The 26,024-nt window shown below is 42.3% G+C and overlaps 1 protein-coding gene across 3 annotated transcripts in view; it reads left to right on the top strand.

Annotated features, from left to right (window-relative positions):
• Window positions 1–26,024, top strand: part of LOC132822947 (xanthine dehydrogenase-like) — a 142,888-nt gene that overhangs the window by 17,483 nt on the left and 99,381 nt on the right. For all 3 annotated transcript variants that reach the window (XM_060836402.1, XM_060836384.1, XM_060836394.1), the window contains 3 exons: window positions 8,620–8,789; window positions 21,631–21,707; window positions 23,628–23,710. In XM_060836402.1, coding sequence (XP_060692385.1) covers window positions 8,620–8,789; window positions 21,631–21,707; window positions 23,628–23,710 — 330 coding nt within the window. The remainder of the gene's footprint in view (window positions 1–8,619; window positions 8,790–21,630; window positions 21,708–23,627; window positions 23,711–26,024) is intronic.

The following is a 26,024-nucleotide window of genomic DNA, read 5'->3' as shown; positions in this document are numbered from 1 at the left end:
TTTTTAAAACAAGAGGACTGCTACAGAAGCAAAATAGCTACATATGTAAATTCAAGAAAAATGCTGTGTGTGACCAATGGGATGTAATACTTAATGGTATCAAAGAAACTTCAAACAGACTGGCCTTCAACTCCTGTACTACAAAGGCAATGGGGGACTGATGACATCCTCAACAATAAACCACCCTTGCAGTTTATTACCCAAACCGCAGACACATTTTGTGATTTCCTTTTGAAAGTGATTGAAAAGCCAATTTCAACTCGACTGGAGTCTACTAGTGGGATTGAACACTTCTGTTTTCATGTTAGCATGCTATAAAGGTCACAGTCAAAGAACTACCCTGTGTTGTCAGATTCACTCATTCAAAATGCTGGATGTCAGCTAACTATGAACCAGACAAAAGGACTTTGTCTTCTTTTAAATGCTGGAATGAAATCATGATCAAAAGGAATCAGATCTACAAGTGCTAGAAAGTGGAACTAGTGTAGATTTATAGTAGTTTGTTGTCAATGTAGACTAGATGGACTGAAGGGCCTCTTCTGTAATGAATGATTCTATGAGACAGAGATTGAAGCTTTTTTTGACACTTTCAAGCTGATGACACAGCAGTTCACCTTTGGTCTTTGATACTGCCGTGCAAGCATTCAGGGAATGCAAACTGGTGTATGGGAAATAAGAATAGAAAAGCAAATGCTGGACTATAAGATTGCTGCATGAGAAATAGGTTCCATGCCCCCCAACAACCCATCCTCCACTCCAGCACCTTCTCCTGCCACCGCAGGAATTGCAAAATCTGCACCCACATCTCCCCCCTCACCTCTGTCCAAGGCCCCAAAAGAATCTTACACATCCATCAAAGTTTCACCTGCCCTTCCACACATGTATCTGTTGCTCCCGATGCGGTCTCCTTTACATTGGGGAGAGAGGACGCCTCCTCGCATGCGCTTCCGAGAACATCTCCTGGACACCCGCACCAACCAACCCCACTGCCCCATGACCGAACATTTCAACTTCCCCTCCCACTCTGCTGAGGACATGCTGGTTCTGGGCCTCCTCCAGCACCACTCCCTTACCACCCGACACCTGAGGAAGAATACCTCATCTTCCACCTCAGAATCCTCCAACCCCATGGCATCAATGTGGACTTCACCAGTTTCCTCATTTCCCCTGCACCCACCTTACCCCAGTTCCAAACTTCCAGCCCAGCACCGTCCTCGTAACCTGTCCCACCTGTCCATTTTCCTTCCCACCTATCTGCACCACCCTCCCCTCTGATCTATCACCTTTATCCCCACCTCCATTCACCTATTGAACTCTCAGCTACCTTTCCTCCCATCCCCACCACCCTCCCATTTACCTCTCCACCCCTGAGGCTCCCAGTCTCATTTCTAATGAAGGGCTTTTGACCAAAATGTGGATTCTCCTGCCCCTTGGATGCTGCCTGACCTGCTGTGCTTTTCTAGCACCGCACTCTTGACTCTAAACTCCAGCATCTGCAGTACTCACTTTCATCCAATTCATGATGTCCCCGTCCTGGGAAAGAGTGTTTTTCCAATGGGATGGCTTCATTTGAGCCATGATGTGACCAATAACCTTGTGAATTGTATAACTGGGGTTATAGAGAGTGCAGTGGAGTTGGAGGTTCAACTGAAGGGACGTTTAAAATATCAAAATAAACACGAGAGAGCAGAAACATGGGGAGGGGTGCTGAAGATGCAAATGATAATCAAAGTGGTACAGGACTGAGCAGAAAATATAATCAGAGTGCAGCAGAAATTAAAATTAGAGAGAGTCAAAGATTAAGTAAAAACTTAATGTTCTTTATCTGAATGCACACAACATGTGGAACGAATAGATGAATTGACAGCACAAATAAAAATGGATGGATATGACTTTTACAGAGATAACATTGCAAAGTGACCAGAAGTGACCATAGTTAACACATTCAGATCACCAGCGGAACACACGAACAGCTATAGACCATTCCACCCTTTGAGTCTGTTTCACCATTCAGTGAACTTATGATTGATTTGTGACCGAACACCATTTACCTGCCTTTGGCCTATACCTCCAAATATCTTTGCTTGAATTTTATCTACCTCAGATTTCAAATTAACAACCGATCCGGCATCCACTGCCATGTGTGGAAGAGAGTTCCAAGCGTTCACCCCTTGTGTGTAGAAGTGCTTCCTAACATCTCTCCTGAATTCTCATACTATACCCCCAGTTCTAGCAACCCCAACTCGCAGAAATAATTTACCTTGATGCTGTTACCTTTGCTGTTAATATCTTGATGAATTTCATCATATCACCAATTAATCTACTAAATTCTAGTGAAAGCAGACCTCTCCCCATACTTTAACCACTAAAGTTAAGGTCCATTCTTGTAGACCATTCTCATACTCCCTCCATGGCCTCTGTGTGGAATGCTCTGCCCCAGAGGGCAGTAGAGGCCCAGTCTCTGGATTCATTTAAGAAAGAGTTGGATAGAGCTCTCAAGGATAGTGGAATCAAGGGTTATGGAGAACAGAATACTGATTAAGGATGATCAGCCATGATCATATTGAATGGTAGTGCTGGATCGAAGGGCAGAATGGCCTACTCCTGCACCTATTGTCTATTGTCCATGGCCAATATATCCTTCCTACTCAGATTTGCTCACTGTATTACACAAGGTTTTGCAACTTGACTTCTCTATCCTTAAATACTAGTCCCCTAGACATAAAACTATTTCATTAACTTTTTTGATTGTTTTGTACACCTATTTCTGGCATTTTAATGACCTATGCACCTAGATCCTGAAGTCTTGTTGGACATTCACTGTGTTTAGACCATACAACTATTAGATATAGAAGCAGAATGAGGCCATTTGGCTCATCAGGTCTGTTCCGCTCTCCGATCATGGCTGATATGTTTTTCAACCCCATTCTCCAGACTTGTCTCCTAGCCCTTGATCCCCTCATTAATCAAGAACCTATCTTTAGTGATGGAAACAGGTAGATTTTTGTGATTATGAAATTCTTCATTGGAATTGTTAGTCTGGGCCAATCAGGAAGCCCTAGCTGACAGATATAAACAGGAGATTAATAAGCACTACTGCAATTAGGTGGTTCTGTGGGGATAAAAAAGAAAATAAACAGGAGATTGCACACACACAACATGGGTGCTTGGGAAAAAATAAGCACTTCCGCAGTTAGGCGGGAGTGTGGGGGTAATAAAAAAAGAAAAAAAATGACCAGGAGATTCAGAGTCTCCTGACTTAAGAGACTGGCTCCGAGCTGTCTGCTCACAGCCAGTGCACTATGCATATATAAATAAAAGGTGACTTGGTGACAGGATAGCAGCCTCTGTGCAGTTACTTCAGTGTTGGCAGGGGAAAAAAAATGACATAGCTGAAGAACATTCGCTGACAGCAGATATCTTTGAGTTGGGGTAAGTATTTCTCGCATCATGCCTTTATTAGGGAAGCTTGACTCATTTGATCCCGCCATCGAAGAACGGGCCCAGTCTGTGGAAAGAATGTGATATTTTCTTCCAGGCAAATGACAGATGAAAAGCAACAAGTAATCTTTCAAATTGCTTGCGGACCTATTTAGGGCTTAACTTTCGTAGAGACACCAGACACTGAAACCTTGCGAGAGTTAACGATTTGATTAAGGAATATTGCAATCCCAAACCTTCCCTAATTTTGAGAGACTATTGGTCCTTTTAAGCAGTTCAACAACCAGAGAAATCCATGTTGGGATTTTTGATGATGTTAACTTTAATGAGATGCAGAGAGACTGTTTGGTATGTAGGATTAATAACATAACCATGCAAGAGCACCTACGCACTGAAGCCCAGCTGGAGTTCAAACAGGCACTAGGACTGGCTTGATCATTAGAAAATGCAGCAACTGGCACATGGGAACTACAGGGCATCCCAATAGAAGTGGACATCCTTCCGGTCACCTCGAACAATATCCAACTGTCTGGCAAAACAAAAAAGCTGGTGGTAATAAAAGAAACAGAAGAGCCATCACAACCAGGATTGAAACCTTTCTGGATCCAGCAAGACTAAATCATTGTAGAGGACGGCATATTACTGTGTGGAGCAAGAGTGATTGTCCCGAGCAAAGGTCAGCGCCACATATTGAGTTCCACCAGGGTCATCCAGGGGTTCTCAAAATAAAGATATTGGCAAGAGTTTCTGCCTGGTGGCCAGGATTGGAAGTTGGCATAATTGGTTGGGCAGTGCCCAGAATGCCAGTGAAGATAAAAATTACTGCCAGCGGCACTCACACTTTTGTGGGAATGGCTGGGTAAACCCTGGACACAGTTACATGCCAACTATGCTGGTCCTTTTCATATTCCTGTTCATTGTGGATGCCAATTCAGAGTGGTTGGACGTGCTTAGAGTTTATTTGGCAAACTCCAAGATGATGATTGAAAAGCTGCGAGCATGATTTGTGATACATGGTCTCCTGGTAGTATTGGTCATGAGCAAATTGATGTCATTTACCAGCAGGGAATTCGAGTATTTTCTAAAGTCAAATGGCATTCGAAAGTTTTGGACAGTTCCATACCATCCATTGACCAATGATCTGGCGGAAAGTGAGATCCAAATGTTGAAGGATTAAAGAAGCAGCCTATAGCTTCACTTGAAACCAAATTGCTCCAGTTCCTGTTTGAAAAATAGGACTGTCCCTCACACAACTGCAGGGATACCTCTGGCAGAGTTGCTGATGGGGAGAAGACTCTGCATCAGCTTAAATCTGCTTAAACCTGATACTCCTGGCAGTGAGGTGGCAGTAGGGACGCTAATGCATTGTTAACCTGGACCAATCATCGACCCCTGGTTGACAGATATAAACATGATATTGGTGGCACAGTGGTTAGCACTGCTGCCTCACAGCACCAGAGACCTAGGTTCAATTCCCACCTCGGGCTACTATCTGTGTGGAGTTTGCACTTTCTCCCCGTGTCTGTGTGGGTTTCCTCCCACAATCCAAAGATGTGCAGGTTAGGTGAATTGGCCATGCTAAATTTCCTGTAGTGTTAGGGGAATGGATCTGGGTGGGTTGGTCTTCGGTATGGGCTTGTTGGGCTGAAGGGCCTGTTTCCATGCTGTAAGTAATCTAATCTTCATTCACTGTGAAGGGATTTGAGATGCTTGGGTTGCACATGGATTGTGCTATATAAATGCAAGTCTTTATTAAGAAAAAAAGAAAAAAAAAAGAAAAAACATCGTATTCAGAGAGTCTCCTGACTTGAGGGACTGACTCTGTGACACTGACTAATCACAGCCAGTGTAATATACATATGTAATAAACAGATGACTTGGTGACAGGATAGCAGCCTCTGTGCAGTTACTTCACTATCTATTTCTGTCTTAACTCCCCTCAATGACTTGACCTTCACAACCTTCTGTGGTAGAGTGTTACACGCATTCATCACCTTCTGACTGAAGAAATTCCTCCTCATCTCAGTTCTATTATTATTATTAGTGTTATTATTCTCTTTATTACTATTATTATTCAATTTGAAGCTGTGCCTCAGGTCTCTCCAATTAGTGGAAACATCCTTTCCACATCCATTCGCTCCCAGCCTCTCATTATTCTGTAAGTTTTAATCAGATTCCTCCTCGCCCCCCCCACCCCCCCACCCCCTGTCCTTCTAAATTCAATCAAGTACAGACCCAGAATCCTCAACCGCTCCTTCTATGACAAGCCCTTCATCTCCACGATCATTCTGTTAAATCTTTTCTGGACCATGTTCAATGCCAGCACATTCTTCCTTCAATGTGGGGCCCAAAAATGCTCACAGTATTCCAAATTCAGGCTGACCAGAGCCTTATTCAACACCTCTGCAGTCTTATTCTAGCCCTATTGAAATGAATCTTTATATAGTGTTTTCCTTCCTAACTGCCAAATGAAGTCCTAAGTCCATTTGTGCATCAAATTTCCAAAACCTTTCCCTATTTAGAAAATATTCTACACCTCTGTTCATCTTACCATAGTACATATTCTCACACATACCCATACTATGTTTCATTTGCCACTCCTCTGCCCAATCTGCTAGCCTACCCAAACCCTCGGATAGCCTATCTTTGTTTTATCTGCTAACTTAGCAACAAGGCCCTCACTTCCTTCATCCAGATCGTTAATGTGAAAGATGAAATGGTTCAAAGGCCTTCTTCAAATCCAGATAGATCACACTTACTGGCCCATCTTTGTCTAAGTTGATTGTTACCTCCTCAAATAATTCAAACTGATTTTTCAAGCATGTCATCCTCTTGATGAAATGCTGGCTCAGCCCTATTTTACCATGAACTTCCAAGTAATAATTTCTAAAATCTTAACAACCAAGGTCAGGCTAACTAGCTTATAGTTGCATGTCTTTTGCCTCCCTCCCTTCTTAAAATGGGATTTTACCTTTGCCATTTTCCAGTCTTCTGGGACCCTTTCGGACTCCAGTGATTCCTGAAAGATCACTACTAATGTCTCCACAATCTTCTCAGCTATTCCCCCTCAGAATTCTTGGGTCTAGTTCATGTGGTCCATGAGATTTATCCACTTTCAGCTTCCCTTGCACCTTCTCCTTAGTGTTGGCCATTGCACTCACCTCTGCCTCTTGACTCTCTTGATGTCTTAGTTGTTTGTTGGTGTCTTCTACAATAAATACTGATGCAAAGTAACTATTCAGTTCAAGTATCCACTCAACAACATTTTTCTCCAGTTGGCACACTTTCATTTTGGCATCGTCTGAAGTTGGTTCGATATCTTTCTCCAGTCTCCCACAAATTTCTCCGAAACACAAAATTCTCTTGTGTTTCTCTTCAGGGTCATTTTAAATGCTCCTGAATTTTTTTTTGCTTTTTCTGGAGGGCATTTTTGCACAAAATAATGAAGAAATTTCAAAACCGCAGCTAGAAACCAGTGCTCCAGGGGAACTGAGCTTAGCTGAGCTGCACACAATGGGAGGTTGTCACCTGACTCTGACCTGATGCATCTTAAACTTTAGTACCAAATTGGTGTGAATTGCACATCAAAACATGATAATAACATGAAAATAACATGAAAAAATTCAATTCCTCATCGTAACATTTATGTACAAGCTAATATCTTGACTCACAAATATTGATCTGTTATCTGTGAAGATCTAGGATTGACTTTTACATGAGATGTATGCAAAGTTCGAGACTTTTTGCCCAAAAGTAGGGAGTCAACTTTTACATAAGATCAACTTTTACTCGAATATATATGGCATTCATCTAGCTTTAAAATAATAGGAGATAATCAATTTCACCAAAATCATTTTCAGAATGATTGTCAAGGTCTGCACATTCAGCAAAGGTAGCATGGGAGTTGTACTCAAAACACCTAAAACCACATGGTTGCTCTTCAGAGGTTGGGATTAAAACACCTTATTAGACAGAGATGAGGAATAACTGTTGTCCTATAACTGTCTGACACTAGAAACAAAATATTGCTAACGCTGAATATCAAAATATAAACAGAAAATGCTTGAAGCACTCATCGGGTCTGGCAGCAATTGTGAGAAAAGGATTAACTTTTTCAGATCATTCAGACATTTCATCAAAATGTTGATGGTCATCAACCTGATACATTTAGGGTTGTTACTATCTTCATGTTATGTATGGGCTGATTGGCATTTCCAGCATTTTTCTCCATAATTACTGTAAGTAGTTGATGCATGAAATAAAGTTGTCTTATTCTATAAATGATTTGGATATGAATATAAGAGACATGATTAGTAAGTTTACAGATGACATCAAAATAGATGGTGTAGTGGTGAAGAAGGCTATCTGAGAGTACAGTGGGATCTTGATCAGATGGGCCAATGAGCTGAGGAATAGCAGCTGGAGTTTAATATGGCTAATGTGAGGTGTTGCACTTTGGGAAGGTAAATCAGGGCTGAACTTATACAGTTAATGGTAATGCCATGGGGAGTATTCCCAAACAGAGAGACCTTGGGGTAGAGTCGGAGGTAGACATGGTGGTGAAGAAGGATTTGGCACACTTGCCGTCACTGAGGTTTGTAAAAGCACAATGGGCATGGATAGGGTCAATAGACAAGGTACTTTTCCTTGGATGGGAAAGTCTAGAACTAGAGGGAATAGGTTTAAGGTGAGAGAGGAAAGCTTTAAAAAGGACCTGAGGGGTAACATTTTCAGTCAGAGGGTGCTGCCTGTTTGGAAAGAACTGTCAGAAGAAATGGTGCATACAATTACAACATTTCAAAGGTATCTGGATAGATACATGAATAGGAAGAGTTTAGAGGGATGTGAGCCAAGTGCTGGCAAATAGACTAGATCAGATTGGGATGTCTTGTTGACACAGACGAATTGGACCGAAGGGTCTGTTTCTGTGCTGTATGACTCTATAGCTTTTATTCCTCATTTCAGTGATCCTAAATTTGTGAAAATGTATATACCTAGATATTAGTTTGAAAGCTTTCTTGCTTGACTGGTCTGCACATTTTGCGTACTTGACATTCATAACCATATGTACAGCACATAATATATATAGTAAATTTTAAATCTCTTGACTTTTAAAACAAAACTTAGTTTGTGTTTACATATCAAAAACATATTGCACTACATTTTTGCATTTTGCAGTGTTTATACCCAGTTGGTGCTCTCCTGTCATTGAAGAACCATCAAATTCTAACAATAGAGGCACTGGGGTCTTTGAAGAAAGGTTTACATCCCATACAAAAGCGACTGGCTGATTACAATGGAAGTCAATGTGGATTCTGCAGCCCAGGTTTTGTCATGCAGATGTTTGGGTAAGTGCAGACAATTACCTTTAGTGGCTAACAACTTAAATATCTTTTTTTTTAAAAAAAATATGACTTCAAATACCATCCACAGTACTGACTTTATGACATGTAAAAACTGAGTTTTTTAAGAAAACTGTCTTTTGTTCTTGATGCACAAGTTGACATATGCGTTCTAGCTTGATCCAGTTTGAACTAGAGTATGCAAGAAAGGGAAATGCAGACTTTCTGTTCTCTCAATTTCTATATTTTTTTACAAATATATCCTGCTTTATTTATTTAGTATTTATTTATTTCATTATTTATGAAGTACATGTGTGAAATATTTTCCTTGTTTCGCTTCAAGTCATAACTTAGACATGGGATCGAGTGGTTTCCAGGTAAAAGATAAATAACTTGTATTTGTTTCGAGTCAGGCCCAGCATTCTTCAGGTGAATGTGGATAAATAGATCTTAATGTAATTTTCTAGCATCACTTTAGCCACTTTCTTCACTCCTGACATTGATATTTCATCTTTAATGCATCTGTGCCTTTTTAACTTTATGACTTTGTTATTTTTATCTTGGGTAATCAAGGTTATATGACGTGTTAGCTGTGACTTAATTTCTAGTACACTTGCCTCCAAGTAGCTTGGGTGTGCAAGCACCATCAGAGACTTGAACACATGATCGAAGCTGGCTGCTCAGTTTGGATCTGAATGTTACACTGTTAGAGGAATCACCTTTCAGATGAAACATTAAACTGAAGCCGATCTGCATTCTCCATCATTTACCTTATTGGATGTAGAAGACACCACAGCAATAGAGTCATAGAGACATGCAGACCCTTTGGTCCAACTCATCTATGCCAACCAGATATCTTAAAACATCCAGTTTCATTTTCCACCATTTTACACATACTCTTCTTGAATGGACATGTATTCTGGCCAATATTTATTTCACAATAAATACCAGAAACTTATTTTTGTTTTACTTCATTCATGGATGTGAGCATCACTAGCTGGAACAATATTTAATGCCTATCCTTATTTGATCTGGAGATCATGGTGGTGAGCTCCCTTCTCAACCATTACCTGGTCATTTTGTTTGTTGCAATTTAGTAAGTTGATGTACACAATTAGTCTGTGGCGTTTCCTGCATTAAAAAGTGACTCCAGTCCAAACATACAGAATTGACTGCTGTATCTGTTCTGGGGAGATGTAGGTGAATGCTTCAGTGTAGCTTTAATTCCTGGCATGCCCACAGTCCATAGGCTGTGCATGGTCTGTGCAATTTTTTCTAACAACTGAAGGATGCAGTCATTTTATGGACACCAACTCTTTCTGTGTTCTGGTGATTGGCACAAAAGTGAGTCAGAACTGGTGGGGGCACAAAGCTTAGGGCCCAGAGGGCACAGTGAGTTGCTCGGAGGCAGTCTAGGCAGAAGGTTGCTACTTTTGCGATGTTGATCAATCATGTGCTTAGGTTCAGAGGAAGAGATTACAGGCAGCAGACCTGCTGTTGTTAGCAGTCTCCAGATAGCTAGGATTCCTGAGAAACTCAACAGAAGGATGAAGGTTTTGATTCTGTGTTGGATAGAGGTAGGGCTCTGAGGAAATGCTGGAAGCCCTTGGTAGCTCAGTGCAAGTGGGAGTGATGATTAAGGAAGCCCACAAGCAATATTGCTTTGTGCATCGGAAGAATATAAATGTTTGGAGAAACTTGTGTCAGTTCTAGTTCAGTGAAACTCGTTGTCTTTGAAAGAGATGGAATTGTGCCTACGAGTAAGTTCTAGAATGCTGTCTTGGAAATCCAGTGGAGTGTAGTTTCGGGGGAAAGGATTAATTTTGATTTTTTCATTTAATTTAATATTGTCATATGTACCAATATACAGTGAAAAGTGTTGTTTTGGGTGCTACACAGGAGATCACACCATACAAAATATATCACGGTAGCAGAACAGAATGCAGAATACAGAGTTGCAGCCACAGGCAAGGTGTAGAGAGAGAGAGACCTACCAGGGCTGAGCAGAAGTAGAGGTAGGAACAAAAACAGATTTCAGAGAGTTAAGAAAGGAATCAAGAAGCAGGGCCTCAACAAATAGCAATTTCAGGATTGCTCCCAGTCACACATCCAAATGAGCATATAAATAGGAGAACTGAGGTGTGTGTGTGTGTGTGTGTGTGTGTGTGTGTGTGTGTGTGTGTGTGTTTTGGAATGATCACCCATTCCCTACCTGCCTGCGTCTCCATATCTCAATACCATCTCCCTAAATGTGTTAGCCATATTGTTCTCAGAGTGCAGGCTTGTGCAGCTGTCAGATGTCTTTCTACTTCGCCTAGAATAGAATCATAGAATCCCTACAGTGTGGAAGCAGGTCATTTGGCCCTTCAAAGAGCATTCCACCCAGACTCATCCTCCTATCCTATCCCTGTAGCCCTGCATTTTCGCATGGCTAATCCACCTAACATACACATCCCTGGACACTGTGGACAATATAGAATGACCAATCCACCTAACCTGCATATCTTTTGGTCTGTTAGAGGAAACTGGAGCAGCCAGAGGAAACCCATGTAGACACAGGAAGAATATACAAACTCCATACAAGATAGTCTTGAATCTATTATCAAGGAAGAAATAACAAGGCATCTGGATAGAAATTATCCAGTTGGGCAGATGCAGCATGGGTTCATGAAGGACAGGTCATGTGTAACTAATCTTTTGGAATTCTACCTAGACATTACAAGCAAGGTGGACAACGGGTACCCAGAAGATACAGTATGCCTAGATTTCCACAAGGCCTTCGACAGGGAGCCAGACAAATGGCTGCTACATAAGATAAAGGTGACACAAAATGTGGTGTTGGAAAAGCACAGCCAGTTAGGTGACATCTGAGGAGCAGGAGAGTCAATGTTTTGAGCATAAGCTTGTCGTCAGGCATGTTACATTCCTGATGAAGTGCTTAAGCTGGAAACGTTGACTCTCCTGCTTCTCAGATGCCGCCTGACCTGCTGTGCTTTTCCACATCACACTTTTTTCGACTCTGATCTCCAACATCTGCAGTCCTCACTTTCTCCCATAAGATAAAGATGCATGGCGTTGTGGGGAAAGTATTAGCTTGGATAGAGAATTGGTTGACTAACAGGACACAAAGAGTGGGGATAAAAGAGTGCTATTCTAGTTGGCAATCAGTAACTAGTGGTGTGCCTCAGGGATCAGTGTTGGGACTGCAATAATTCACAATTTATATAGGTGATTTGGAGTTGATGGCCATGTGTCAAAGTTTGCAGATGACACTAAGGTGAGTGGCAGAGGAAGTTGTGCAGGGGACTGTGAAACTTTGCAGAGGAACAACAACACTTTAAGTGAGTGGGCAAAGATCTGGCAGATGGAATATAATGTTAATAAATGTGAAGTCCTCCATTTTGGTAGGACTAACAGTAAAAAGGATTATTACTTGCATGGTAAAAAGTTGCAGTATGCTGCTATGCAGAGGAGCCTGAGTTTCCTTATGCATGATTCACAGAGGATTGGTCTGCAGGTACAACAAGTAATTAGGCAGGCAAATGGAATTTTGTCCTTCATTGCTAAAGGCATGGAGTTTAAAAGCAGGGAGATTATGTTGCAGCTGTATAGGGTGCTGGTGAGGCCACACCTGGAGTACTGTACGCTGTTTTGATCTCCTTACTTGTGAAAGGATGTACTGGCACTAAAAAGGATATAGAGGAGGTTCGCTAGGTTGATTCCAGAGTTGAGGGGGTTGGTTTATGAGGAGAGAGTGAGTAGACTGGGGTTATTTTCATTAGAATTTAGGAGAATGAGGAAGCATCTTATAGACACATGTAAAATTATGAAGACAATAGATAAGCTAGATGTAGAGAGGATGTGTCCACTGGCAGGAGAGGTTAGGACGAGAGGGCACAGCCTCAAAACTAGGGGGAGCAGCTTTAGGACTGAATTGAGAAGGAACTTCTTCACCCAGAGGGTTGTGAATCTATGGAATTCCTTGTCCAGTAAAGTGGTTGATGCTACTTCAGTACATGCTTTTAAAGCTAAGATAGTTTTTTTTTGAACAATAAAGGAGTTAAGGGATACAGTGAGAGCACGAGTAATTGAAGCTGAGTCTATGATAAGATCAGACATGATCCTATTGAATGGCGGAGTGGGCTCAGAGGGTCAGATGGCCTAATCCTGCTCCTAGTTCTTATGTTCTACGACAGTCGCCTGAGGCTGAAATCTAACCCGGGTCCATGGCTCTGGGTTGCTTCCATGGTTTCTCACATGCCACAGACTATTTGGGGTTTATAGACTAGCTTACCAGTTACTTACCAGTCAGATCCTCTGCTAGACCAAAGTAAGAACCAATTATTGGAGGGTGACAAAAGGAGAGAAAAGATGCATCTCCTCCCCCATTCACTGAACTCCCTGCTCACCAGTCTGCACAGTCAAACCACGTCGAGACAGTGAAGAAGGTTATCTAAGATTGCAAAGAGAAATCTTGATGAATTGGGTCAATGGGCTGAGGAGTGGCAGATGAAGTTTAATTTGGATAAATGTGAAATATTGCATTTTGGTAAAACAACCAAGGGCAGGACTTATACAATTCATAGTAAGACCTTGGGAAATGTTGTAGAACAGAGCAACTGAAGGGTTCAGGTACATAATTCTTAGAAATTTGCATCAAATTGCAAAACCTGTGCCCACACCTCCTCCCTCACCTCCATCCAAGACGCTAAAGGAGCCTTCCACATCCATCACGGTTTTACCTGCACATCCACCAATATCATTTATTGTATCCATTGCTCCCGATGCGGTCTCCTCTACGTTGGGGACACTGGACGCCTCCCAGCAGAGCACTTTAGGGACAACTCCAGGACACCCACACCAATCAACCACATCACTCTGTGACCCAACATTTCAACTCCCTCTCCCACTCTGCTGAGGGCATGGAGGTCCTGGGTCTCCTTCACCACCTCTCCCTCACCAGTAGGCGATTGGAGGAAGAACGCCTCATCTTCCGCCTTGGAACACTTCTATCCCAGGGCATCAATGTGGACTTTAACAGTTTCCTCATTTCCCATTCCCCACCTCACCCCAGTTCCAAACTTCCAGCTCAGCACTGTCCCCATGACTTGTCCTACCTGCCAATCCTCTTTTCTACCTATCCACTCCACCCTCCTCCCACCCCCGACCTATCACCTTCATCCCCTCCCCCACTCACCTATTGTACACTCTGCTACATTCTCCCCACCCCCCACCCTCCTCTCACTTATCTCTCCACCCATCAGGATCTCTGCCTGTATTCCTGATGAAGGGCTTTTGCCCGAAACATCAATTTTACTGCTCCTCGGATACTGCCTGAACTGCTGTGCTCTTCCAGCACCACTAATCCAAAATCTGGTTAAGAAGGCTTATCACACTTGCCTTTATTGCTCAGACCTTTGACAACAGGAGTTGGGCTATCATGTTAAGGTTGTACAGGATATTGTTGAGGCCTCTCCTGGAGTACTGTGTGCAATTTTGGTCACCCTGCTATAGGAAGAATATTATGACATTGGAGAGTATTCAGAAAACACTTACCAGGAAGTTGCTGGGAATGGTAGGTTTGAGTTATAAAGATAGGCTGGATAGGTTGGGAAATTTTTCACTGGAGCGTAGGAGGTTGAGAGGCAATCTGATAGAAGTTTATAAAATAATGAGAGGTATAGATAGAGTTAATGGTAGTTGTCTTTTTTCCCTAAGGTAGAGGATTTCCAGACTAGAGGGCACATTATTAAGGGTGGGAGGAGGAAGACTTAAAAAGGACATGAGGGTCATCTTTTTTATACACAGTGGTTTGCATATAAAATGAACTGCCAGAGGAAGTGATGGATGCAGGTTCAGTTACAACATTTCAAAGACTTTCAGAAAAGTGCATGAATATGAAAGGCTTGGAGGGATATGGGCCAAACACAGGTAAGAAGGGCTGATTTGGGAACATAATCAGCATGGACTAGTTGGGCCGAAAGGTCTGTTTCCATGCTGTATGACTCTATAAGACTGTATTAATACCACCCAAAACTGAAACTACAGCAAGCAGGTAAGAATGGTTAGAAATTACCTAATCAGCTACTCTCCAATAGAGCGAAAGGGAGGACTGAAGATGCTGGAGATTAGAGTCAATAGTGTGTTGTTTCCCTGGTGCCAGCATCAAGGATGTCTCAGAGTGGGTGCAGAATGTTCTCAAGGAGGAGAGGGGCCAGCAAAAGGTCATTATCCACATTGGAAGCAACGTCATAGGAAGGGAAAAGGTTGAGATTCTGGAGGGAGATTATAGAGAGTTAGGCAGGAATTTAAAAAGGAGGTCCTCGAGAGTAGTAAGATCTGGATTACTCCCGGTGCTACGAGCTAGTGAGGGCAGGAATAAGAGGATAAAGCAGATGAATGCATGGCTGAGGAGCTGGTGTATGGGAGAAGGATTCACACTTTTGGATCATTGGAATCTTTTTTGGGATAGAAGTGACCTGTACAAGAAGGACGGATTGCTCCTAAATTGGAAGGGGACTAATATGCCGGCAGGGAGATTTGCTAGAACTGCTTGGGAGGATTTAAACTGGTAAGGTCAAGGGGTGGGACCCAGGGAGATAGTGAGGAAAGAGATCAATCTGAGTCTGGTATAGTTGAGAACAGAAGTGAATCAAACAGTCAGGGCAGGCAGGGACCAGGTAGGACTAATAAATTAAATTGCATTTATTTCAATGCAAGGGGCCAACAGGGAAGGCAGATGTACTCAGGGCATGGTTAGGAACATGGGACTGGGATATCATAGCAATTACAGAAGCATGGCTCAGGGATGGGCAGGACTGGCAGCTTAATGTTCCAGGATACAAATGCTACAGGAAGGACTGAAAGGGAGGCAAGAGAGGAGGGGGAGTGGCATTTTTAATAAGGGATAGCATTGCAACTGTACTGAGGGAGGAAATTCCCGGAAATACACCCAGGGAAGTTATTTGGGTGGAACTGAGAAATAAAAAGGGGATGATCACCTTATTGGGATTGTATTATAGACCCCCCAATAGCCAGAGGGAAATTGAGAAACAAACTTGTAAGGAGATCTCAGCTTTCTGTAAAAATAATAGGGTGGTTATGGTAGGGGATTTTAACTTTCCAAACATAGACTGGGACTGCCATAGTGTTAAGGGTTTAAATGGATAGGAATTTGTTAAGTGTGTACAAGAACATTTTCTGATTCAGGATGTGGATGTACTGACTAGAGAAGGTGAAAAACTTGACCTAAGGCAGGGCAAGTGACTGAAGTGTCAGTAGGGGAGCACTTTGGGGCCAGCAACTTTAAGTCTATTAGATTTAAAATAATGATGGAAAAGGATAGACCAGATCTAAAAGTTGAAGTTCTAAATTGGAGGAAAGCCAATTTGATGGTATTAGGCAAGAACGTTCGAAAGCTGATTGGAGGCAGATGTTCGCAGGCAAAAGGATGGCTGGAAGATGGGAAGCCTTCAGTAATGAGATAACAAGAATCCAGAGAAAGTATATTCCTGTCAGGGTGGAAGGGAAGGCTGGTAGGTATAGGGAATGCTGGATGACTAAAGAAATTGAGGGTTTGTTTAACAAAAAGAAGGAAGCATATGTCAGATATAGACAGGATAGATCGAGTGAATCCTTAGAAGAGTAGAAAGGAAATAGGAGTATACTTAAGAGGGAAATCAGGAGGACAAAAAGGGGCATGAGATAGCTTTGGCAAATAGAATTAAAGAGAATCCAAAGGGTTTTTACAAATACATTAAGGACAAAAGGGTAACTAGGGAGAGAATAGGCCCCTCAAAGATCAGCAAGGCAGCCTGTGTGTGGAGCCTCAGAAAATAGGGGATATATTAAGCGAGTATTTTGCATCAGTATTTACTGTGGAAAAGGACATGGAAGATGTAGAATGTAGGGAAATTGATGGTGACATCTTGAAAAATGTCCATATTACAAAGGAGGAAGTGCTGGATGTCTTGAAACGCATAAAGGTGGATAAATCCCCAGGACCTTATCAGATGTACCCGAGAACTCTGTGGGAAGCTGGGGAAGTGATTGCTGGGCTTCCTGCTGAGATATTTGTATCATCAATAGTCACAGGTGCGGTGCCGGAAGACTGGAGGTTGGCAAACGTGATGCCACTGTTTAAGAAGGGTGGTAAGGACAAGCCAGGGAACTATTAGACCAGTGAGCCTGATGTCGGTGGTGGGCACGTTGTTGGAATGAATCCTGAGGGACAGAATGTACATGTATTTGGAAAAGCAAGGACTGATCAGGGATAGTCAACATGGCTTAATGCATGGGAAATCATGTCTCACAAACTTGATTTAGTTTTTGAGGAAGTAACAAAGAATATTGATGAGGGCAGAGCGGTAGATGTGATCTATGTGGACTTCAGTAAGGCGTTTGACAAGGTTCTCCATGGAAGGCTGATTGGCAAGGTTAGATCTCATGGAATACAGGGAGAACTAGCCATTTGGATACAGAACTGTCTCAAAGGTAGAAGACAGAGGGTGGTGGTGGAGGGTTGTTTTTCAGACTGGAGGCCTGTGACTAGTGGAGTGCCACAAGGATCGGTGCTGGGCCCTCTACTTTTTGTCATTAACATAAATGATTTGGATGCAAGCGTAACAGGTACAGTTATTAAGGTTGCAGATGTTACCAAAATTGGAGATGTAGTAGACAACGAAGAGGGTTACCTCAGATTACAACAGGATTTGGACCAGATGAGCTGAGAAGTGACAGATGGAGTTTAATTCAGATAAATGTGAGATGCTGCATTTTGGGAAAGCAAATTTTAGCAGGACTTAAACACTTAATGGTAAGGTCCTAGGGAGTGTTGCTGACCAAAGAGACCTTGGAGTGCAGGTTCATAACTCCTTGAAAGTGGAGTCACATGTAGATAGGATAGTGAAGAAAGCTTTTGGCATGCTTTCCTTTATTGGTCAGAGTATTGAGTACAGGAGTTGGAAGGCAATGTTGCAGCTGTACAGGACATTGGTTAGGCCACTGTTGGAATATTGCTTGCAATTCTGGTCTCCTTCCTATCAAAAAGGTGTTGTGAAACTTGAAAGGGGTCAGAAAAGATTTACAAGGATGTTACCAGAGTTGGAGGATTTGAGCTACAAGGAGAGGCTGAACAGACTGTGGCTGTTTTCCCTGGAGTGTTAGAGGCTGAGGTGTGACCATATAGAGGTTTACAAAATTATGAGTGGCTTGCATAGGATAAATAGACAAAGTCTTTTCTGCAGGGTGGGTGAATCTAGAATTAGAGGTCATAGGTTTAGGGTGAGGGGGAAAAGATATAAAAGAGACCTAAGGGGCAATTTTTTCACACAGAGGGTGGCATGTGAATGGAATGAGCTGCCAGAGGAAGTGGTGAGGCTGGAACAATTGCAACATTTAAAAGGCATCTGGATGGGTATATGAATAGGAAGGGTTTGGAGGGATATGGGCTGGGTGCTGGCAGGTGGAACTTGATTGGGTTGGGATGTCTGTTCGGCATGGATGGGTTGGACTGAAGGGTCTGTTTCTGTGCTGTGCATCTCTATGACTCTATGACTCTATTAGAGTGGTGCTGGAGAAGTACAGCAGGTCAGGCAGCATCTGAGTAGCAGGAAAATCACCATTTCAGGCAGGTGCCTGATTCCTGTTCCTCGGATGCTGCCTGACCTGCTGTGCTTCTCCAGCACCACTCTACTCTCCAGTAGAGTTTTTTTAGCCTTGACTAGGGCCGCAAGAAATTTATTTACTTTATTCATTTACTTCACTTTACCAGTTAAATCTGAACTGTAAATCAGATCAGATTTTTAGAAGCTGTAGAAATTTTAAAATCTCCATTCATCAAGCTCATACCTGCTCACACTGCTCACAAAGTTGAGAACAGAGTTTGATATAAGTGAGCTTAGAGATGGCCAATTATAGAGAATTCACAACTTGTGAATGAAGGAAGGAAGAGAAACCAGGGAAATGTCCATGCGCAACTTGGAAATTAATAAGTTTGGATAATGTAGGGAAGGAAAAAGACATTCCCATTGGCTGATGACTCAAGGACTAAGGGATGCAGACTTAAGGTTTTAGTTGACAGTTGCAGTGGTAAATGTGAAGATATATTTCTTCCTCAGTATATGGTAATGACCTGGAACTCTCCCACTGCAAGGCTGGTGTAAGTAGAAACAATCAATGATATCACAAGGAAGTTGGATGGGCTATTGAAGGCAGGTAGAACTACTTTAATTTGGGATTATGGTCAGCATGGGTTGGTTGGACCGAAGGGTCAAGTTTTGTCCTGTGTAATTGTATGACTCCAAGATTGACTGGATTACTCTGTGGAGCAGATACAGACCTGATGGGCTGAGTAGTTTCCTTCATGCTGGAGGTGACTCTACGATCTCATATGGTTCTGTGACAGCTTCAGACAAATAGCGGTGGAAATCTGAAACCCTTTCCCGTGCTGCTATCCCCACATCCCCCCAAAGAAAATCTTGGCCAAGTCAGTTGAAACATTCATTGAAACTTGAAAGAGTTTGTTAGGCAAGAATGTTGAGCGTTAAAAAATCAAGATGGTTAGAAACCGATCCCAAATAACATTTCAGCCTTATATTTGCAAAGTGTTGTGTTTGCACTTCTGATCAAATAAGTCATCAGCTGAGTAGGATACAAGGTTCTTTTGAGTGAAGAATCCATTTGAGAATTAGGCTCCTTCACATCACGTCCATGACTTGCTGGAGAGAAAGGATTTGCATTCAGCTAACGTTCAGGATCATCGTTCTGTAATCTGTGCTAGTTATCCAGATAAGTCCCAACTATTTTGCAGGGCTACATTATTCACAGATTAAATAACTTTTGGATGGCTCTTACAAGAGCAGAACCAACTTTTGAAAAGTTGCTGCTAATCGCACTCAGTAACCACCTAATACCAGAAGCAAGACTGGCTGAAAACCTGGACAAGTCTTTGCAATCCTCTGCAGTACAAGCATTTGCAAAACAAATGTATTTACAACTTGGTTTGATAAATAGTGTGCACATAGTTTGTTCTAAATTATGCCCCTTCGATGCTGGCTGTATTTCTCAGCTTGGTCACATCTAACTTATGATGGAATGCGATATTAGAGGAATGGCTGGTTACATTCAGAGAAGATTCCTGAAAAGTGAACACTTAGCATACCAACATTTATTGGTGCATTCATTAAGCTATTTAGGTGAGACACTGTAGTGCAACCGGTGCTCAGGGATCAATCCTCAGTACTAGCGATTCTCAGGAATCAATCCACAGTGATACAGGTGCTCAGGAATCAATCCTCAGTGCTACCAGTACTCAGGAATCAATCCTCAGCACATACTTACTCAGGGATCAATCATCAGTGCTGGCGGTTCTCATGAATCAATCCTCAGTGCTGCTGGGACTCAGGAATCAATCCTCGATGTGACAAGAATTCACAAATCAATCCTCAGTGATAGCGGTACTCATAAATCAATCCTCAGTGCTACTGATACTCAGGCATCAATGCTCAGTGCTCCCGGTACTGAGGAATCAATCCTTAATGCTAGCATTTCTCAGGAATCAATCCTCAATGCTGCTGTTAGTCAGGAACCAATCCTCAGTGCCACTAGTGCTCAGGAATCAATCCTCAGTACTACCTGTACTCAGGAATCAATCCTCAGTGGTACTAGTACTCAGGAATCAATCCTCAGTGTTCTCGGTATTCAGGGATCAATCCTCAGTGCTGCTGGGACACAGGAATCAATCCTCAATGATACCAGTACTCAGGAATCAATCCTCAGTGCTCCCGGTACTCAGGAATCAATCCTCAGTGCTGCTGGGACACAGGAATCAATCCTCAGTGATACCGGTACTCAGGAATCAATCCTCAGTGCTGCTGGGACACAGGAATCAGTCCTCAGTGATACCGGTACTCAGGGATCAATCCTCAGTGCTACTGGTTCTCACAAATCAATCCTCAGTGTAACTGGTACTCAGGGATCAATCCTCAGTGCTCCCAGTACTCAAGGACCAATCCTCAGTGCTACCTGTACTCAGGGATCAATCCTCAGTGCTCCCAGTACTCAGGGATCAATCCTCAGTGCTACTAGTACTCAGGGATCAATCATCACTGCTAGCAGTTCTCATGAATCAATCCTCAGTGCTGCTGGGACCCAGGAATCAATCCTCAGTGCGACGAGTACTCACAAACCAATCCTCAGTGCTACTGATACTCAGGCTTCAATCCTCAGTGCTCCCGGTACTGAGGAATCAATCCTCAGTGTTAGCATTTCTCAGGAATCAATCCTCAATGCTGCTGTTACTCAGGAACAAATCCTCAGTGCTACTCGTACTCACAAATCAATTGTCAGTGCTAACGATACTCAGGGATCTATCCTCAGTGCTCCCGGTACTTGAGGAATCAATCCTCAGTGCTAGCATTTCTCAGGAATCAATCCTCAATGCTGCTGTTACTCAGGAACCAATCCTCAGTGCTACTAGTACTCAGGAATCAACCCTCAGTGCTACTGGTACTCAGGAATCAACGGTCAGTGATCCCGGTACTCAGGAATCAATCCTCAGTGCTGCTCATACTCACAAATCAATCCTCAGTGCTGCTGGTACTCAGGAATCAATCCTCAGTGCTACCAGTACTCAGGGATCAATCCTCAGTGCTACCAGTACTCAGGAATCAATCCTCAGTGCTCCTATTACTCAGGGATCAATCCTCAGTGCTACTGAGGTTTGTTTCCTGAGTACCAGTAGCACTGACGATTGATTCCTGAGTACCGTAAGCACAGATCTGTGGCTATATTGATTTAACATGTGTGGTTTTGATACTTGTGCTTTATCATCCTTTTTATCCCTCAGGCTTTTGAAGAACAATCCAACTCCCAGTGTCCAAGAAGTGGAGGATAACTTTGATGGAAATGTCTGCAGATGTACAGGTTTGTAGATTCTTCAATTAACAATAATTTGACACAATGTTCATGGTGTCTTGAATAGTTGCAGCGACTTAACAGAGATGGATTAGTTTTTGTGTTATATTTTGTTATTAGTTTAATACTATACCTTAAAGGCTGCTTATTACAAGAAGTCCTTGTCCATAATTGTGATCTGCAGAGGTACATGATAAGCACCCATAGATCCTGTGGGTGTCAGTTTCCCGTATACTACAATTGGATGCCATTGTAACTAAGTGTTCTAACCAAGAACTCTCCAAACTCTCCAACTGTGGAATCACTTGTGTTTGAAAAAAGCACTTATGCAGCATTTAGGGAAATCATCTTTTTTTCTGAATAATATGACTTGTTTGATTTTTGCTATGAAGTGAATACGAGTGATGGAACAGATGTTTCTGGAGGATGCAGCCAGTGCATTACACGTTATGGTATACTTCGTTTCTATTTTAATAAATTTCTGATCCCCTCAGTTCATCATACTTCATATTTCCTGCAAGTCACTAACGTAACCATATAGGTGTAGGAGGTGAAGAAGCAAATGCTATGTTGGCCTCCAAGGTTAGCATTTGAGTACAGAAGCATAGCTATATTACTTCAATTGTACATGGCCCTGGCGAGACCACACCTGTGGTACTATGTGCAGTTTTTGTCTCCCTATCTGAGGAAGGACATTTTGGAAGTAATTCCATGAAGCCTGATACCCCATCACCAATTTGCCCTTTATTTTCATGTGCATAGTATATGGCACTGATCCAGCTAGCACAGAGTAGTTCCTATTGGACCAGGTTAACAGCCCTAATCAGGGAACTCATATTCTACGGGATCCACCTGGCTGACCTTGTTCCAATCATTACAGTTTTGGCTGGAGAGGGAAAGTAATGAAGGTGTCCAGAAGATAATGAGGACTGCAGATGCTGGAGAGTCAGAGTCGATAAAATGTGGTACTGGAAAAAGGCCAGCAGGTCAGGCAGCCTCTGAGGAACGGGAGAGTCAAAGTTTCTAGGAGGACTCTTCATCCTAATGAAGTTTTACAGACTGATTCCTGAGATGGCAGGACTGATATATGAAGAGATATTCGATTGATCAAGACTTTACTCACTGGAATTTAGAGGAAAAGGCAGGGAGATCTCATAGCAATCTACAAAATTCTAATAAAACTGGACAGGGTAAACTTAGGAAGAATGTTCCCATCAATGAGGTGTCCAGAACCAGCAGCCATATAAAGGGTAGGCCATTTAGGACTGAGATGAGGAAGAATTCCTTCACCCATAGAGTGATGAGCAGGTAGAATTCTCTCCAGTGAAACAGGATGCAGCTTAATGCAGCTTCAAGCCTTGAGACCAAAAAATTGAATGTTTCAAGAAGGAAATAGGTATTGTTCTTTGGCCTAAAAGGATCAAAGGGTATGGGGAGAAAGCAGGAACTGGATTCTGAATTGGATGATCAGTCATGATCATATTCAATAGGGGAGCAGGTTTGAAGGACCAAATGGCCCACTTCTACTCCTACTTTCAATGTTTCTATCTTTCTTCTCCAGTCACTCAATCACCTTAAATCAATGCCATTTGGTTCTCAATCTTTTCTGTCCATAAGAACAGTTTCTCCCTTCATTGTATTGAAAACACGTACTTGGACCCAAAACAATTTCGGATTAGGAAGGCCATTCAGGCCATCATAGTTCACCACCCAAATAGACTCTGACATTGTGGCAACCATTAGTTTCTTAAATTGGTCAGCAACAGGAGGGTGTAGACTCAAACACTGTGCAGTTGATTGAATTGGTATTTTATTTTTGATTTGTGAATATATTTCTTTTTAATTATTATATGGAGCTGAATTCAACATGAAGGAAATGCCCTACCTATTCAGTTTGTTAACTTGCTATTGCCCATCTGATAAACCTAGGTTATCGGCCTATTTTAGATGCTATGAAGAGCTTTGCAAAAGATTCAGATGCAAGACTGAAAGGATCTCTCATTGACATAGAGGTAAAGCTGAAACTGTTGTAATTCATTATTCAGTTTGATTAGATGTTGATACTGATCTTAAATCTGGATTTGGGTAAATGTAAGGTTTTGACTGGTTGTACTAACATTTTTAAAAAATCATTCGTAATATGTTTGCACCACTGGCAAAGTCACCATTTATTGTTCACTGTAAAGCAGTTCTTGAACTGCTGTAGTTTGCACCACAGTGATGGGCAGAACCTCCTGAGCCCATTAGAAGGCGAGGAAGGAGGCAGGTAGACTGACAGACTCAGTGCCCCATACATGATGCCTCCCTCATTTGTGCAAGTAAATTCTGGGCAAGAAGGCCTGTGGTCAAGCATTCTGGTTTGAATCCACCGAAGAGGACAATTCATGACTACTTAAGGGCCTGTTCCCACTTGAGCCGTAATTTCCTCAGTTCCTTGCAGGAAAACTCACAGATAGTCTTCCTGATAAGTAATTAGGAGAAAGTGAGGACTGCAGAGCACCACACTCTTCAACTCTGATGTAATTAGTTCACCTTGTTTGTCATTTGAAGAATGAGGAACCTCCATTTGTGATAATTTTAGCAGGGTGGTGGCCGAGTGATTTTGTCACTGGACTAGTAATCCAAAGAGAAAAGCTAATGGCCTGTGGCCATGGGCTTGAATCCCGACGTGGCAGCTAATGAAATTCTATTTCGATTAGTAAATCTGAAGCTAAAACAGCGAGTCTATCGGTCATCACAGAACCATTGTTATTGTTGTAAAAAGCCATTTACTTCATTAGTGTCTTTTGGGGATGGAAAATTGTCATTTGATCTGGCTTATGTGTACACCAGAGCCACAGCAATATTCTCTGAAATATCCTCTGAAATGAGACAAAAAAAATCTGCAGATGCTACAGCCCAGCGGACTTAACATTGAGTTCTCTAATTTCAAATAACCTTCCAACACATCCCTCGGCTCCCTTTCCAGTCCAGCCTCCACCCTTCCATGTCAAATACCAACTCTCCCTTCCAGTGGCCAACTGGATTCAGCCCTCCCATTAACCAACCAGGTCGTACCCACTACCCGTGTCCACCTATCACTACCTTACCATTCTGTTACATTCCCCACCCCACACTCCCCCCTTCTCTTTATCTGTAGTTCCCCCTCTCCCCACATCTAGTTCTAAAGAAAGTTAATGCCCGAAACATTGACTCCTCCACCTCCTGATGCTGCTTGGCTTGCTGTGTTCTTCCGACCTCCTGCTTGTCGACCATCCGAAATGGCCTCACAAAGCACTCAGTTCTATTTAAGTTGCTACGAAGCATTATAGAAGGAATGAAATTAGATGACCCAGTCATCAGAAACACATGTGGTACACTCAGTCCTACTGATCCTGCAAAGTCCTCCTTAATAACACTGCAAGCTTGTGCCAGCATCTGCACCATCTCTTCCCGCACCATGCCGGCAAAATTACTCGATTCTGCCTTGTGTGGGCAAGTGTTAGGAACCATGCATAGCAGTTTTTGTCTGACTGTGCTTGTGTGGGTTCACTCCAGACTTTCAAATAAAGCATGAGTGCAAGAGATGCCAGTCTTTTGGCAGATATCTGTTGAATGTTGAGTTGTTCTGGGTATAGTGCATTATAAGATGGGGTAGAAATTAGACATTAGCCATGGGGCGTGGCAGCTAATAAGGTAAGTTTGGTCAGATATACCGAGAAAACTCAGTAGCTGGGGGGACTTAAGCCAAAACAATGGAACATTCAGCACTGAGTACTTGAAACCCACAAGGCTTGAGAAACTTTCAAAGCTGAAAAGGGGTAAAGCCATGAAGAAATTTGAATAAATGAACAAGAATTATTAAAACCATAGGCATTGATAGACCAGGAACAAAGAAGGCTAGCAATTACATCACACCTTTAAAAATTTGAGAAAATTTCTAAAACGTTTCATATGAAATACATTACTTTTGAATATAGTATTTTTATGTTGATATTTTACACCTGGAATAGTTGCAAAAGCAGTTGTAAAAGTTGAGTAACATTATAATATGTTTAATAATAGTGTTGGCTCAGTGATTAATGTTGTGAAGGACATTGCTAGAAAATAAAAGCTGAAAGAGCTGCAGATGCTCTAAGTCAGAGACAAAAATAGACATTGCTGGAAAAGCTCAGCAAGTCTGGTAGTGTCTGTGGAGAGAAATCAAAATTAACGTTTCAGGTCACATGGCCCTTCCTCAGAACTGAACCTGCTTTTCCAGCAAATCTTGTTCTTCAAATGAGCTCTTTGAAAAGTAATTGGAGGGTATACATGCCGAATGTTTGCTCTAATGAATTGTAGCAATTT

The sequence above is a fragment of the Hemiscyllium ocellatum genome, chromosome 2 (assembly GCF_020745735.1).
Source record: "Hemiscyllium ocellatum isolate sHemOce1 chromosome 2, sHemOce1.pat.X.cur, whole genome shotgun sequence".
Lineage (NCBI taxonomy): Eukaryota > Metazoa > Chordata > Chondrichthyes > Orectolobiformes > Hemiscylliidae > Hemiscyllium > Hemiscyllium ocellatum.
The sequence above is the reverse complement of the archived record's forward strand: the minus strand, read 5'-3'. Positions and strand labels throughout refer to the sequence as shown.